The sequence below is a fragment of the Capra hircus genome, chromosome 7 (genome assembly GCF_001704415.2).
Source record: "Capra hircus breed San Clemente chromosome 7, ASM170441v1, whole genome shotgun sequence".
NCBI lineage: Eukaryota > Metazoa > Chordata > Mammalia > Artiodactyla > Bovidae > Capra > Capra hircus.
The window spans coordinates 69170245-69183330 of record NC_030814.1 but is presented as its reverse complement, the minus strand read 5'-3'; the positions used below and the strand labels follow the sequence as shown (position 1 = coordinate 69183330).

The following is a 13086-nucleotide window of genomic DNA, read 5'->3' as shown; positions in this document are numbered from 1 at the left end:
TGAAAATGACCATAAAGATGAAATGATAATAATATTTGACTTATTTTTAGGGTATATTGTATATAGTCCAAACAAAATTCTTAAAAATTATTGAAAGTTAACTATGCTTCCATCTTCTATATATATATTCGAAAAATACTTGCTAACTAAATGCTTAAATGCTAAATTTTGAAATGTTAAATAATTTTTAATTAATAGAAACTTTAGATGACATTTCCTGACAAGACTTTTTGATTTTTAAGGAGCTTTTCTCTTCCAGAGAAGTTTCTTTGACTAAAATCTTTCACATACTTTACAATAACATTAATGATATAGCTTTCTTTCTATATTTTAAACATATTTCTTTTCAGACATTTTTATATTTGGAGGAGCATTTATGGATTATAATAATTTTAGCAATGGGGAAATTTCATCAAACTGTATTTCCAGATGGTTTTAGGTATCCTAATGATGGGGCCTTGTATTAAACAAAGATTTCATATTTGATACATTTATGTTTGATCACAAGCAAACTATTCTCTGTCTCTTTTAGAAACAGAGGTAATAATAATGTACCTTACATCCCTCTTGTTGATATTTTATACACCATGCACACCCTAGGCCTTTTCTATTCATGATCTAAATAGAAAGCTGGGTCTCAGTTCATGCTTTCCCATCATCAGGGCTTAAATGGGGCCTGGAAACTTACGGTAACTCCTGAGTGTTCATGTCACTATAGGGTCAGCATCTATGACAGGAGTTTGTGACAGAGAACAAACACTCAGGACAGTAGAGCCCTTTTTCCAAAAGGATCAAGAGGGACAGGGTCACTGGTCTAAGATCATGTCACCCCTGGGGGCTCCACCCATTCGCCAGGACAAGGAAGTCTCATGACCTCAGGCCTGCTACCCTCTTCAAGGGATGAAAAGGGAATCTCAAGAATGCCTCCTCTCCAGGAAGCTAACATCCTAGTGTCTACTGTCTCCTTTTAACCTTATTATCTCATTGTGCATCCTCTTAAGATTTATGTCAGTTAATAAGCCAACTTAAATCTTTCTTCATCCCTTGCATTCCACGTTTCACAAAGCTTAGTGCATCTCCTATTATAACCCCTATTTTTTGCTTTCCCAATTCCATACACACACACACACACTCAAACGCAATACACAGAGGCTTTTCCAGTGGATGACAACTCCATTTTTTTCGGTTACTCAGGCCAACAATCTGGTTAACTCCTTTTTCGATTTTGCTTTCTCAGACTAGTCTATCAGTAAACTCTGTTGGCCCTACCTTCAGAATGTATCTAGAGTGCAGCCCTCTCTAACCACTCTACTGTTGTAACCGTGGTCTGAACATCCATTCTCTCCCTCTAAGTTATTAGTTTCCTAATAGCAATCCTGGCTGTACTTTGGCCCCTTCCATATCCCTTTTCAATGCAGCAGCCAGGCTGATCCTTTTAACGCCAAGATTGTAGTACCATTGCAATTACCTTCTATTCAGCTTAGAGTTAAGGCCAAGATCTTTACAACGAAACTTCAGACCCTAGGAGATCTGAGCACAAGTTTCTCCTCTGATTCTGACTTCCTCCCCTTACTTCCCTTTTTATTCTTCTCCATCTATCCTGGTATCCTGGCTGGGTTTACACCAGACCAGGCACTTGCTACCATCGGGCCTTTCTCCCAGCTGTGCCTTCCTTCCACCTGCAATTTCCTTTTCCCTGATATTTAATTCATTTGCTTTCTTCCTTAGTTCGTGTTAGTGTTAGCTGCCCAGCTGTGTCCATCTCTTTGTGACCCCTTGGACTGAAACCTGCCAGACTCCTCTGATCATGGAATTCTCTAGGCAAGAATACTGGAGTAAGTGGCCATTCCGTTCTTCAGGAAAGAGAAGGGATAGAACCTGATCCAGGGATAGAACCCATGTCTTCTGCATTGCCGACCTATTCTTTACTGCCTGAATCACAAGGGCATGGTCAAATCCTGCTTTTTAGTGAGAACCATACAACCTGACCTGTCCCAGAGCTCACCCAGAGTTCACCCTCCAATTTCCCTTTGTTGGGCGCAATGAAGGCACTTTTTTTCAATATGCTACTTATTGGGTTCTAATATATTATATTGTCCTATTTATTAAATATTTATTTATTTAATTGCTTTTGCCTTTTCTGGATAGATTGTAAGCATCCTGAGGAGAGGGATCACAGTCTATTGATAATGATATGTCTGACATATCTCAAACAACTCACTGGTTTGTATGTGATTACAACTTAATGCTCATTTGTTGAATAAATAAATGATTAGCTTTTGTTAGACAGAATTAAGTGATGGATCTGAAAATATTTTGTGAAATATAATGCTGTTATTACTAATTTATAACTAGAGAAGTACTGATCAATAAAGCTTAATGTCAAGTGTTAAAAGAGTAAACCAATTTTTAAGTGTAGAAGAAATTTGAATAAATTTGTAGAGATACTGGTTCCAGTGACATGATGCATTGTTATGCCCAGGTTCCATTGAGCCACCCGTAGCTTTGATTCCCTATGACAATACAGTGACAACTTTAACTCATTCATTGCCTTGTATGCATTCCATATGCAAATTCTCATACTCACTAAGAATGTGGGGAGCATTATATAAGTTATCTGGAATAAAAATTTTGTAGAAACCAACTTTTCTATGCTTTGTGAACTCCTTTTTTGTTTTAACTGCACTATAGAGCCACCTCCTCTCCCTCCAGTACTCTCCCCAATGTCATTTCCCTTCAAGCATCTATCTCTAGTTATCTGCTGGACTTTTTTTTTAAGCCCAAATCATTATAAAAAATGACTAAAATCATAAGGAATGATTACAAAGTCAATCTCAAACGTTAGGTTCTAGCTGTTCTGAAGCTATAACTCTCCAGAGTTATGTTTATAGTTTACCAAAAGACTAGATGTTTCAGTCAAATAACTAATTTGATCATTTTCCCCATGTCCCAATCCTGTGAGTGATTTGTCTTGTGAATTAACTATTTAAGCTAATTATTCTAGCATGTTGAGAAGGTGCTAAATGAAGGGAACTAGGAGGACAATGATGTGTGGGGCTGATTGGGAACAGGAAGTGAAAAAGTTTCATCCTCAGGCAAAAGGAACTGAGCTAATTTACAGTGGTGGTATTGAGGCCTATTGTCCCAAAGGGCAGATAAATTGGGAACACTGGGATTTATTAAATCTGCTCTCCAAGAACTGACTCCTCAATGTATATTTTGTATGTGCTTCTGGGGTCTTCTTCAAATTTACCTTTTTTATTATAAGAGGGAAGGATGGAAGTGATCTTTATCTATATAAAATACATATTCTACAAGCCTATAAGTTCCACACATTTTCCTATATTGAATATTTCAATCTCTACTCTGTGGCTCTCTAGCTATGTCTTCTCAAAAGGTCCCAGATTATTATTTTGCTAAATCCCCTAACCAATTGATTCAAACTAGCCTGGTTTTCTCTGATACTGTCTGACTGTTTTCAGGGACTCAATTGCTGTTCATTTACTGACTTTTTATTATTTATATTTTGAAAAAAATTTAGCCTTGGTGTGTCACATCACTTAAATAAGAACATTAAAAGCACAGTCATATATACACAGTCTAACAAATCAAGAGTTCCTGATACTTGCTCAATTTTACCCTAGTTACTTCTTGAAACTAAAGTATAAATCCACTATACTGACATCTTCCTTTCAAATCCTAAGTAAATAAATAAAATTAGTTGCCCTACTGGTTCCTTAAATTAATAATAAAGTTCTAAATTAACCATTCCACCTATCCAGTTTTTCAGCTGTCTAGGTCAATGAGTCCTTTCTTTTTCATGAAAAAAATTCTTAGAAAAAAAAAAAAGACAAAATACTTTTGCAATATTATCAATAGAACTAAGGGGAAAAAATTATTCTTTCCAAGTAGGATGGGATTGATTATACCTTGGCTAATTTTTAGACACATAATAATTCTCAGGAACAGAGAAAGGAAGCAAATATTCCATTAATATTTATGTTTATGGAACAAAAATTGAGTCTCCAATTTTACTTACATGAAGTAATAAGTCCTTTTCATATCAAGGAACAAATATTCATAGTCCTCATTTTCTGTCTGGACCCTATGGGAGATTATAGAGTCTGATGTGATGTATACCTACATCACACCTCAGTGTATGTACTAATGACCCCTATGGGTTCAGAAATTTCCCTAGAGGTTGGGGCTGTTGAGAAATCCAGACCACTGGTCCCTTTCCAGTCTTTCTCAGGAGAACTGCATCTTATTGTCATTTCCATAAACTCCTCTGCACAAATATCATGGTCCACCTCACTTACAGAGGAATGGGCCAACCCAAGAGAAGTGCCTTTATTTCCTCCCACATCTGGAATTGCACTTGGCTGGAGCACCTGTGTGCACACAGGAGGGAATAAGACAACCCACAATCCTCCTATAATAAGATCCACACATTTTGACTTCGACTTTTAATGATACCTGGTAGCCTACCAGTAAAAATGGTGAGTAGATTTCTGGATTTAGGAGCTCTGATATTATAATTTGTAAGTTTTTTTATGTTTGGTCATTCAGATGACCAAACATGCATTCCTGACTTACAGCTCCCTAAGCCTTGGAATTTCCTAAGTGTTGAGAATGATAAATATGTCTTTTGTTATGTTAGTGAGGTGACTCTGGAAAGTACTTTAAGGATGGGGACAGTTATGGTTGGAATTTTCAGCCCCACCTCTTGACCTCTGGGGAGAGGAGAAGGGATAGAGGTTGAATCAATATCCAGTGGCCAATGTTGTAATCAATCAATGTATTTCATGAAATCTCCATGAAAGCCCAAAAAGACAGGGTTGGGAGAACTTTCTGGTCGGTGAACGTGTGGAGATGCAGGGAGAATGCCCTTCCAACATGCCTTGCCCTCTACATCTCTTTCACCTGACTGTTTCTGAGTTATATCCTTTTCAAAATATACTAATGATCTAGTAAGTAAAATGTTTTTCTGTGTTCTATGAGTCATTCTAACGAATTCATCTAACCTGAGGAGGGTGTCATGGGAATCTCTGATCTAGAGCCATTTGTTTAGAAGCACAGGTAACAACCTGGGCTTGTGGCTGGTGTCTGAAGTCCAAGGAGGGGATTGATGGAACCTTCAATCTGTAGCCAGTTGGTCAGAAGCACAGGTAATAGTTTGGGCTTGCAACTGGCTTCTGAAATGGTTAGGCAGTGGGAGAAGTCTTGTAAGACTGAACATTTACCCTGTAAAATCTGATACTTTCTCTGGGTTGTATAAGAATCGAGTTGAATTCTCAGACACTCTGCTGGTGTCCAAGGTTTGTTGGTGTGGGGATCCTCTTATCTAGCACATTGGAAACTAGGTCTCAGAACGTCTAACAAAGGAGTTCTGCTCATCAGTCTGCACCCCTTTGTTGGCTTGTTAAATAAATTAAAAAAAAACATGAAATGTATCAAAGAAATAGAAAAATAAAAAATGAGAAACATCCTCCTTGCTCTTGGAAAATGTATGGATTTTGACTGACATTTGTTGTTCAGTCGCTCAGTCATGCCCAACTCTTTGCGACCCCATGCCAAGACACAGATCTACAGACAAATCTATGAAGCTCTTATTTTTAAGTCATAAGAAAGAAATAAATTTACCAATGCAAAATAATTTTTGAAGTATAATATATAAAATTACTGAGGGACAAAATATGAATAAATGCAGCATAAAAGTTCATTTTTTTTATTAGGGCTGGAGTTTGTTATCTGTCAGGCAAACATTAGAAAGTAAGATCTAAGATGTGCGTTTCATTAAAAAATAATAGCATTGAAAAAGATATTATAGCTTCATGGGAGGAGGTGGAGAAATGCCATCTCTTGACTGAGAAGGTCTAGACCTGCTGTCTACTCTGAAATCGTCAATCCCATTTTCTTTCATATGCCAGTATAGCTACCCTTTGTGTGAGTTTGAGATTATTGAGTCTGCAAGGTTAGACATGCTTTGGAAATAAATTAAAATTTGTAATTGTATAACTTCCTGCTCTCTAGGAGCTGAAAAAAACTTTTTTTTTTTTTTTTGCTTTGTTGTTTATGTGTGTGCATTTCTGAGGTAGAAGGGTGCGTTCGGGGACCACAGTGTTCACGTGCTGAGCAGCACCTACAAGGAAAATAGATTTTACCTCTAGGTACAGTGTCAGTGCACACTCTCCTAAATGCTCAATTTAAAACATGTTTTAAAAATCAGTAGGCTTTAAGCGGGTGACCTGTTCTGGTATCTCCAACTTCATGCAAAATTATATCTGAAAAACTGTGAGTTGTCAATAATTGGATTAATTTACTGACCTTTCTATGAGTCATCACCCATGTGGGTAGGGAGAGCTTTGATCTCTTTAGCACTTGCTCAGTTCAGTTCAGTTCAGTCGCTCAGTCATGTCTGACTCTTTGTGACCCCATGAATTGCAGCACGCCAGGCCTCCCTGTCCATCATCAACTCCCAGAGTTCACTCAGACTCATGTCCATCGAGTCAGTGATGCCATCCAGCCATCTCATCCTCTGTCATCCCCTTCTCCTCCTGCCCCCGATCCCTCCAAGCATCAGAGTCTTTTCCAATGAGTCAACTCTTTGCATGAGGTGGGCAAAGTACTGGAGTTTCAGCTTTAGCATCATTCCCTTCAAAGTAATCCCAGGGCTTATCTCCTTTAGAATGGACCGGTTGGATCTCCCTGCAGTCCAAGGGACTCTCAAGAGTCTTCTCCAACACCACAGTTCAAAAGCATCAATTCTTCGGCGTTCAGTTTTCTTCACAGTCCAACTCTCACATCCACACATGACCACTGGAAAAATCATAGCCTTGACTAGACGGACCTTTATTGGCAAAGTAATGTCTCTGCTTTTGAATATGCTATCTAGGTTGGTCATAACTTTTCTTCCAAGGGGTAAGCATCTTTTAATTTCATGGCTGCAGTCACCATCTGCAGTGATTTTGGAGCCCCTCAAAATAAAGTGTGACACTGTTTCCACTGTTTCCCCATCTATTTCCCATGAAGTGATGGGACCAGATGCCATGATCTTCGTTTTCTGAATGTTGAGCTTTAAGCCAAGTTTTTCACTCTCCTCTTTCACTTTCATCAAAAGTCTCTTTAGTTCCTCTTCACTTTCTGCCACAAGAGTGGTGTCATCTGCATATCTGAGGTTATTGATATTTCTCCTGGCAATCTTGATTCCAGCTTGTGATTCTTCCGCTTGTTACTGTCTTTCTTTTTCTTTTATTTTTTTAAACCATTGAACAATAAATAGGAAGTGTTTCTCCAAGGTAGGGAAGACTTGAACTACAACATTAAACAATGAATTGTTTATTCTTTGATCTCCCAAGCTGTGCCCATGTATATAAAATGAAAGATAACTGGGTTAGTGCCCATTCTCTCCCCTCACCAAGACAGTGGTGACAAATCCACATGACATACAATAAAAGTCATTGTGTGCAAAACACAAGTGCACGATTGCATTAAATATGAAGATATTCATAGTGGCTGTAAAAGGTTCTTACGAAGTATAAACCACCGGTGGAGAGGTGAGAAGGTAGGGGAGGCTGTTAACACTGAACCAGTATGTTAAGAAGGACCTCAAACAGAGAAAGGAAAACTTATTATATTCCATCCAAAGTTTGAATATAAGGGGAGAAAATGTTAGTTCCTTCCCAGAGCTGCTTAGAAAGTGAAGGTACTCTGGATCCCATCTGAGAGGTGAGTTTCTTCCATGGAGAAAGGTGTGTGATAGAAACAAGGCTTGTGAGCACTCTATCTCAGGTCCCCAGTGTTTAAGGCAAGTGTTCCACTTGAACAGGAGAAAAGGCACAGCTTCTTGATTGAAAACTAGCAAGAACATTCTCTTTCAGCTGTCTCTAATCTTCCTGTGAAGAAGCCATTCTTACTTCTACATCAAAGTTGTAAAAGCAATTCAAGAGATTGAAAACCAGACTCTTGCCTTGTCACTGCATTTGGCTCATCCTCAGCTCCTCATGCTCAATTTTCTCTTATATCCCAGGATTTACAATTTTAAGAGTATGCAATTGTGCATCAGTTTGTTTCAAAACACTGGTATCATTATGTAGACTGAAAATTTATTTTAGTCTTTTTTTCTTCTTAACTTCCTTTCTTCCTACTTTTCTTCCTTTTCAGTTTGATAATTACGTATATATGTGTGTGTATATATATATATATATATATATATGTATATATTAAGGGCGATGAGGCAATGATTTCTGTAAAGAAGGAATAACAGTTAAAAAGACACATTAACTGTTTTTTAAAAAAGACAGAATCATTTCTAGGGAAATTTCCTAGGTATATAATCCTATACTCATACATGTATAAATATTCTTTTTAAATTTTATAACAACTCATGATTACTATTTCTTATTTTATGCACAAAGGATGTGTAAACATTAAAATCTCCCTTAAACTCCATCTCATGTTCTAGAAGTGAGTCTTTTTGATAATTCAATGTACATATTTCTAGATATTGGTTCTATTTTGATATGAATATTTATATATAGATTTAATGACCAAAAACATGGGACCAGATCACATATAAACTCACTATACATTACTTTTTGCCTTTTCCTTTTTTAAAATCAGTAAGATTTTTGGAAAAAATGCCAAGTGAAGCCGCATATATATATTATTTTTATTTAGTAGTTATTTGTTTCAAGTTCACAAGGCTGTTATTTATTAAATCATTTCTATAACTGAACATATACATTATTTCTGAGTATTATCTGTCTCAATCAATACTATAATGAAGACTTTGGAGGAATTATATTACATGTTGTGTGTTAATAAATGCAGGACAGATTCCAATATTCAGAATTAATGAGTCAAAAAAAAAAAACCACAGGTGATTTAAAATTTTATAAGGTATAATTGTTTTTGTTAAAATAACATGAAGAATGTCAGCATATATGTTATTTATAATTAATGATCTCTTCTAAGATTCTGCCAAAGATACTATTCCAATTTAAATTCCTATCAAGAGTTAATGGGCTCATTTCCCCACAGTTTGCCCAACTCTATATATACCACACCTATAAATACTTATATATCTAAGAAGCAAATACATTTATATTTATACTTTATATACTCAATCATCAGTGAGAACAATTCTGATGTTTTGTCACATTATTGTAAATAATTGTTTTTCTGTAAAATGCTCAAATTATTATTATACATTTACTTTGTTACATATTTTCTTATTAAGGCAGCTTTCAGTTTTCATGCTGAAGCTCTATAGTATTGACATTATTCTTTAGACTTTGTTAGTTGTCTTTTTGTAGTATATATTTTTTTAAAAATATGGAATTAAATATATATTTTGCTTCATACTTTCAAAAATTGCAACTTATCTAGTGAGATCTACCTAAATCCAAGATGATCAGGAAAAAGAAAAATGAGAAAGAGAGAGAGAGAGAGAGATGTACTGAGCAATGGCTGACTTTCCCTAGTGGCTGTATTTTTAACACTTTGAATATTTGATTTGTAATTAGTTTTGGTGAAAGGAGTAATTTAAGTATCCACACTCCCCAACCCCAAATGCCTTTTCAGTGATCATGTTTTTTATGTTGTTGTTATTTTATTTTTCTTTTTTTGTTGTTGTTATTTTATTTTTCTTTTTTTGTTGTTGTTTTTATTAAATATTTATTTATTTGGCTGCATCAGGTTTTAGTTGCAGCTTTCAGGATCTTTCTCAGCAGCCCGAAGTGGGCTTAGTTGCCCACAGCATGTGAGATCTTAGCTCCCCAGCCAGGGATGGAACCCATGTTCTCTGCATTGCAAAGTGGACTCTTAACCACTGGACCACCAAGGAAATTCCAATCATATTAAATTATTATATTTTCAGTGTATGTTTGGATATATATAAAGTATAATTTCTCCTCATTAGACTTTTTTTTTCATAATTTTCCTGCCTAGTCTCATTTTTTATATATCATGAGTTTTATATAGCATACATATAAACTTTCATATTTACTAACTTTTTCATATTAATAAAATAACAGAACATATGTGTAAGTAGTTTGAGTATTACCATATTAGATGGGAAAACTATGTAAAGGTAAGTGATCTTTCAAATAGCTTGTAATGGTATCTTGTTGGTTAAGAGATTGTAACAGAGGAGAATGGAATTGCAATTCAAATTGTTTGCAATCTACTTCTCTGTATCTGTCGGTAAGACTTGTGGTTGTGTCCTCTAACATTCTTTGTTCTGAATGTGATAGGTTCTTGGAATTGCAATTTGATAGAAGTTCTGAACATATATGTGAATAATTGCATTAAAGTTGCCTTATCCATTACAAAATGTTATATTTTTTCTCAAGCAGTATATAGTATTTTGGAAGAAAAAAATTATTCCTTCTATGCAAGACCTATCTGAGAGAGAGAGAGAGAAAGACATACACACATAGGGACAGAAAAATAGAGACAGAGATGGCAGGAAAGAGACACAGAGAGATTAATTTTATGTGCATTTTAGTAATATTTTATTGTCTTATATATTATCTATACAGACACTTTAAAATTACCTCAAGAATAATAACCAAATGAGTGAAGTGTGTCTTTGGGATAAAGAATAGATAAATATTCTGCATAAAATGGATATGTCTTTGGGCCTTTGAGGTTGCAGCAGGAGCTTAAAAACTTGTGTCTGAGGAAGAATCAATAGTTGGGCCATGGCAGGATTTATCTTTCCTGACTTTGGGATTAGAGGCACTACCATCAGTGAAAGATAAAGACTAAGCCACATTTTCTAAATTCAAAATTCATTCTGCCCCTTCTAGAATATGACAATTTACTTAACACACATATGTCTCAGTTTCCTTTTCTGTAGGTCAAGGATAGTAAGAGTGCCAACTTCATACCATTCTAGTTGGAGTTAAATGAGTAAATAAGTGTAAAAAACACAGAAGAATGTTTGTAAACACTCGTGGTAAACACTCCATTTTATTGGCTTTTCACATTATTAGTATCAATATTCCTCTTCAGGTGCAGTAGAGATGGATGGAACCAATGAGAGCAGCCAGGGAAATTTCATCCTTTTGGGATTTTCTGATCGGCCCCATCTGGAGAGAATCCTCTTTGTGGTTATCTTGATCGCATATCTCCTGACCCTTGTGGGCAACACCACCATCATCCTGGTGTCTCGGCTGGACCCTCACCTCCACACTCCCATGTACTTCTTCCTTACCCACCTCTCCTTCCTGGACCTTAGTTTCACCACCAGCTCCATCCCTCAGCTTCTGTATAACCTGAGTGGAAGTGACAAGACCATCAGCTACACAGGCTGCGCCATCCAGCTCTTCCTATTCCTGGGTCTGGGTGGTGTGGAATGTCTACTCCTGGCAGTCATGGCATATGACCGGTTTGTTGCAGTTTGCAAGCCCCTGCACTACATGGCGATCATGAATCCCCGGCTTTGCCTAGGTTTGGTGTTGATAGCCTGGGGCTGTGGTGTGGCCAACTCCTTGGCTATGTCCCCAGTCACCCTACGCTTACACCGCTGTGGGCGTCACAGTGTGGATCACTTCCTGTGTGAAATGCCTGCCCTGATACGAATGGCCTGTGTGAATACAGCTGCCATTGAGGGTACTGTCTTTGTATTGGCAGTGGGCATTGTACTCTCACCCCTCGTGTTTATCCTGGTCACCTATGGTTACATCGTGAGGGCTGTGTTACAAATTCAGTCAGCATCAGGCAGGCAAAAGGCCTTCAACACCTGTGGCTCCCATCTCACAGTGGTCTCACTTTTCTACGGAAACATCATTTACATGTACATGCAACCTGGAAACCGCTCCTCCCAGGATCAAGGCAAGTTCCTCACCCTCTTCTACAACATTGTCACCCCACTCCTGAATCCCCTGATTTACACCCTCAGAAACAAAGAGGTGAAGGGGGCATTGAGGAGGTTGTTGCTACATGACAGAGAGAAGAAAGGGGTAAGAGTGAAAGGCCCAGACAGGCATCTCTAGCCTGGTTATGGTGGAATCTGGCACCATTGATGGAATCTGGGATTGTTGGATCAGATCTGGGTCTTACCTTTGCTTCCCAATTTATATACCTTTCCCGGGACTTCTTTACAACTGGTTTAGTTCCACTGAAACAGAATATGTTTTGATGAGTGAACTGGAAAACACATATCACCCAAAAACCTCTAGGTGATCTGTAAAGCAGGTGATATAGTTCTGTAAAGACACAGTGATATCGATAGTTATAAAGATGAGTTTCTCCAACTTTGTGCCAGAGTGCCAAGAAGGAAACTTCTTTTCTTAATAAGAATTTTGCCTTCGTTGTTTGTTTTTAATGCACTAATGCAATGATGGGTGTTTTAGTGAGAACGATCACAGATCAGTCACTTCTCTTAGTCAACAACCATCAACATGGGAATTCAGCATAGGGATGCTTGCATTTTTCAAATTCCTATCCAAAGCCTTTCATTCAGTCAGATGTATTATCTACACTTTGTCCTCAAACTTTGACATTTTCCCCAAAGTTTGTTGTAAGAACTCTGGATAAACCAAGAAGTTAACATATAACAACAATATGTATGTCATTTAAATCTTAAAGCATCACTATTTCTCAGGTATGTTTTTATTTTATTAGTGAGAAGAACCCGATGTTTATTAAGTTCCTGTTATGAGTCAGGTGCTCTTAAGTCACCTAAACTTCTCTGCATCTGTGGAGATCATATGACTTGTATTACCCTTATTTTGCCCATATGGCACTTGAGGCTTTGAGGTTAAATCATTTACTCAAATAGAACTGAACCAAAAAATTTCTCCATGTTCTGCATGACTTTCAATCCCTGATGATTCTATTGCTACACAAATTTGTAAAGAGTAAAAATATGTAAGCATTTAATAAGTAAAGCAAGCAGCATGACTTATTTCCCTTCTTTGCATAATACAGTCTCAGATGTAGAAGAGGAAAAAGTTTTCCTGGAACCTTTTTTAGTCCCTGTCTGGGTCTGAAATTAAACTTACAAAGATAGGTTAATGGGAGAAACTCACACAAGTTTATTTAATATATGGTTTTCATGGCATAGGATACTTCATG

At 37.0% G+C, this 13086-nt stretch overlaps 1 protein-coding gene across 1 annotated transcript; it reads left to right on the top strand.

The window, feature by feature from the left end:
* On the top strand, positions 11031–12002 carry LOC102169666 (olfactory receptor 2W3). Its single transcript, XM_005682847.2, has one exon. It carries the CDS (start codon positions 11031–11033, stop codon positions 12000–12002), a length of 972 nt encoding a protein of 323 aa, XP_005682904.2.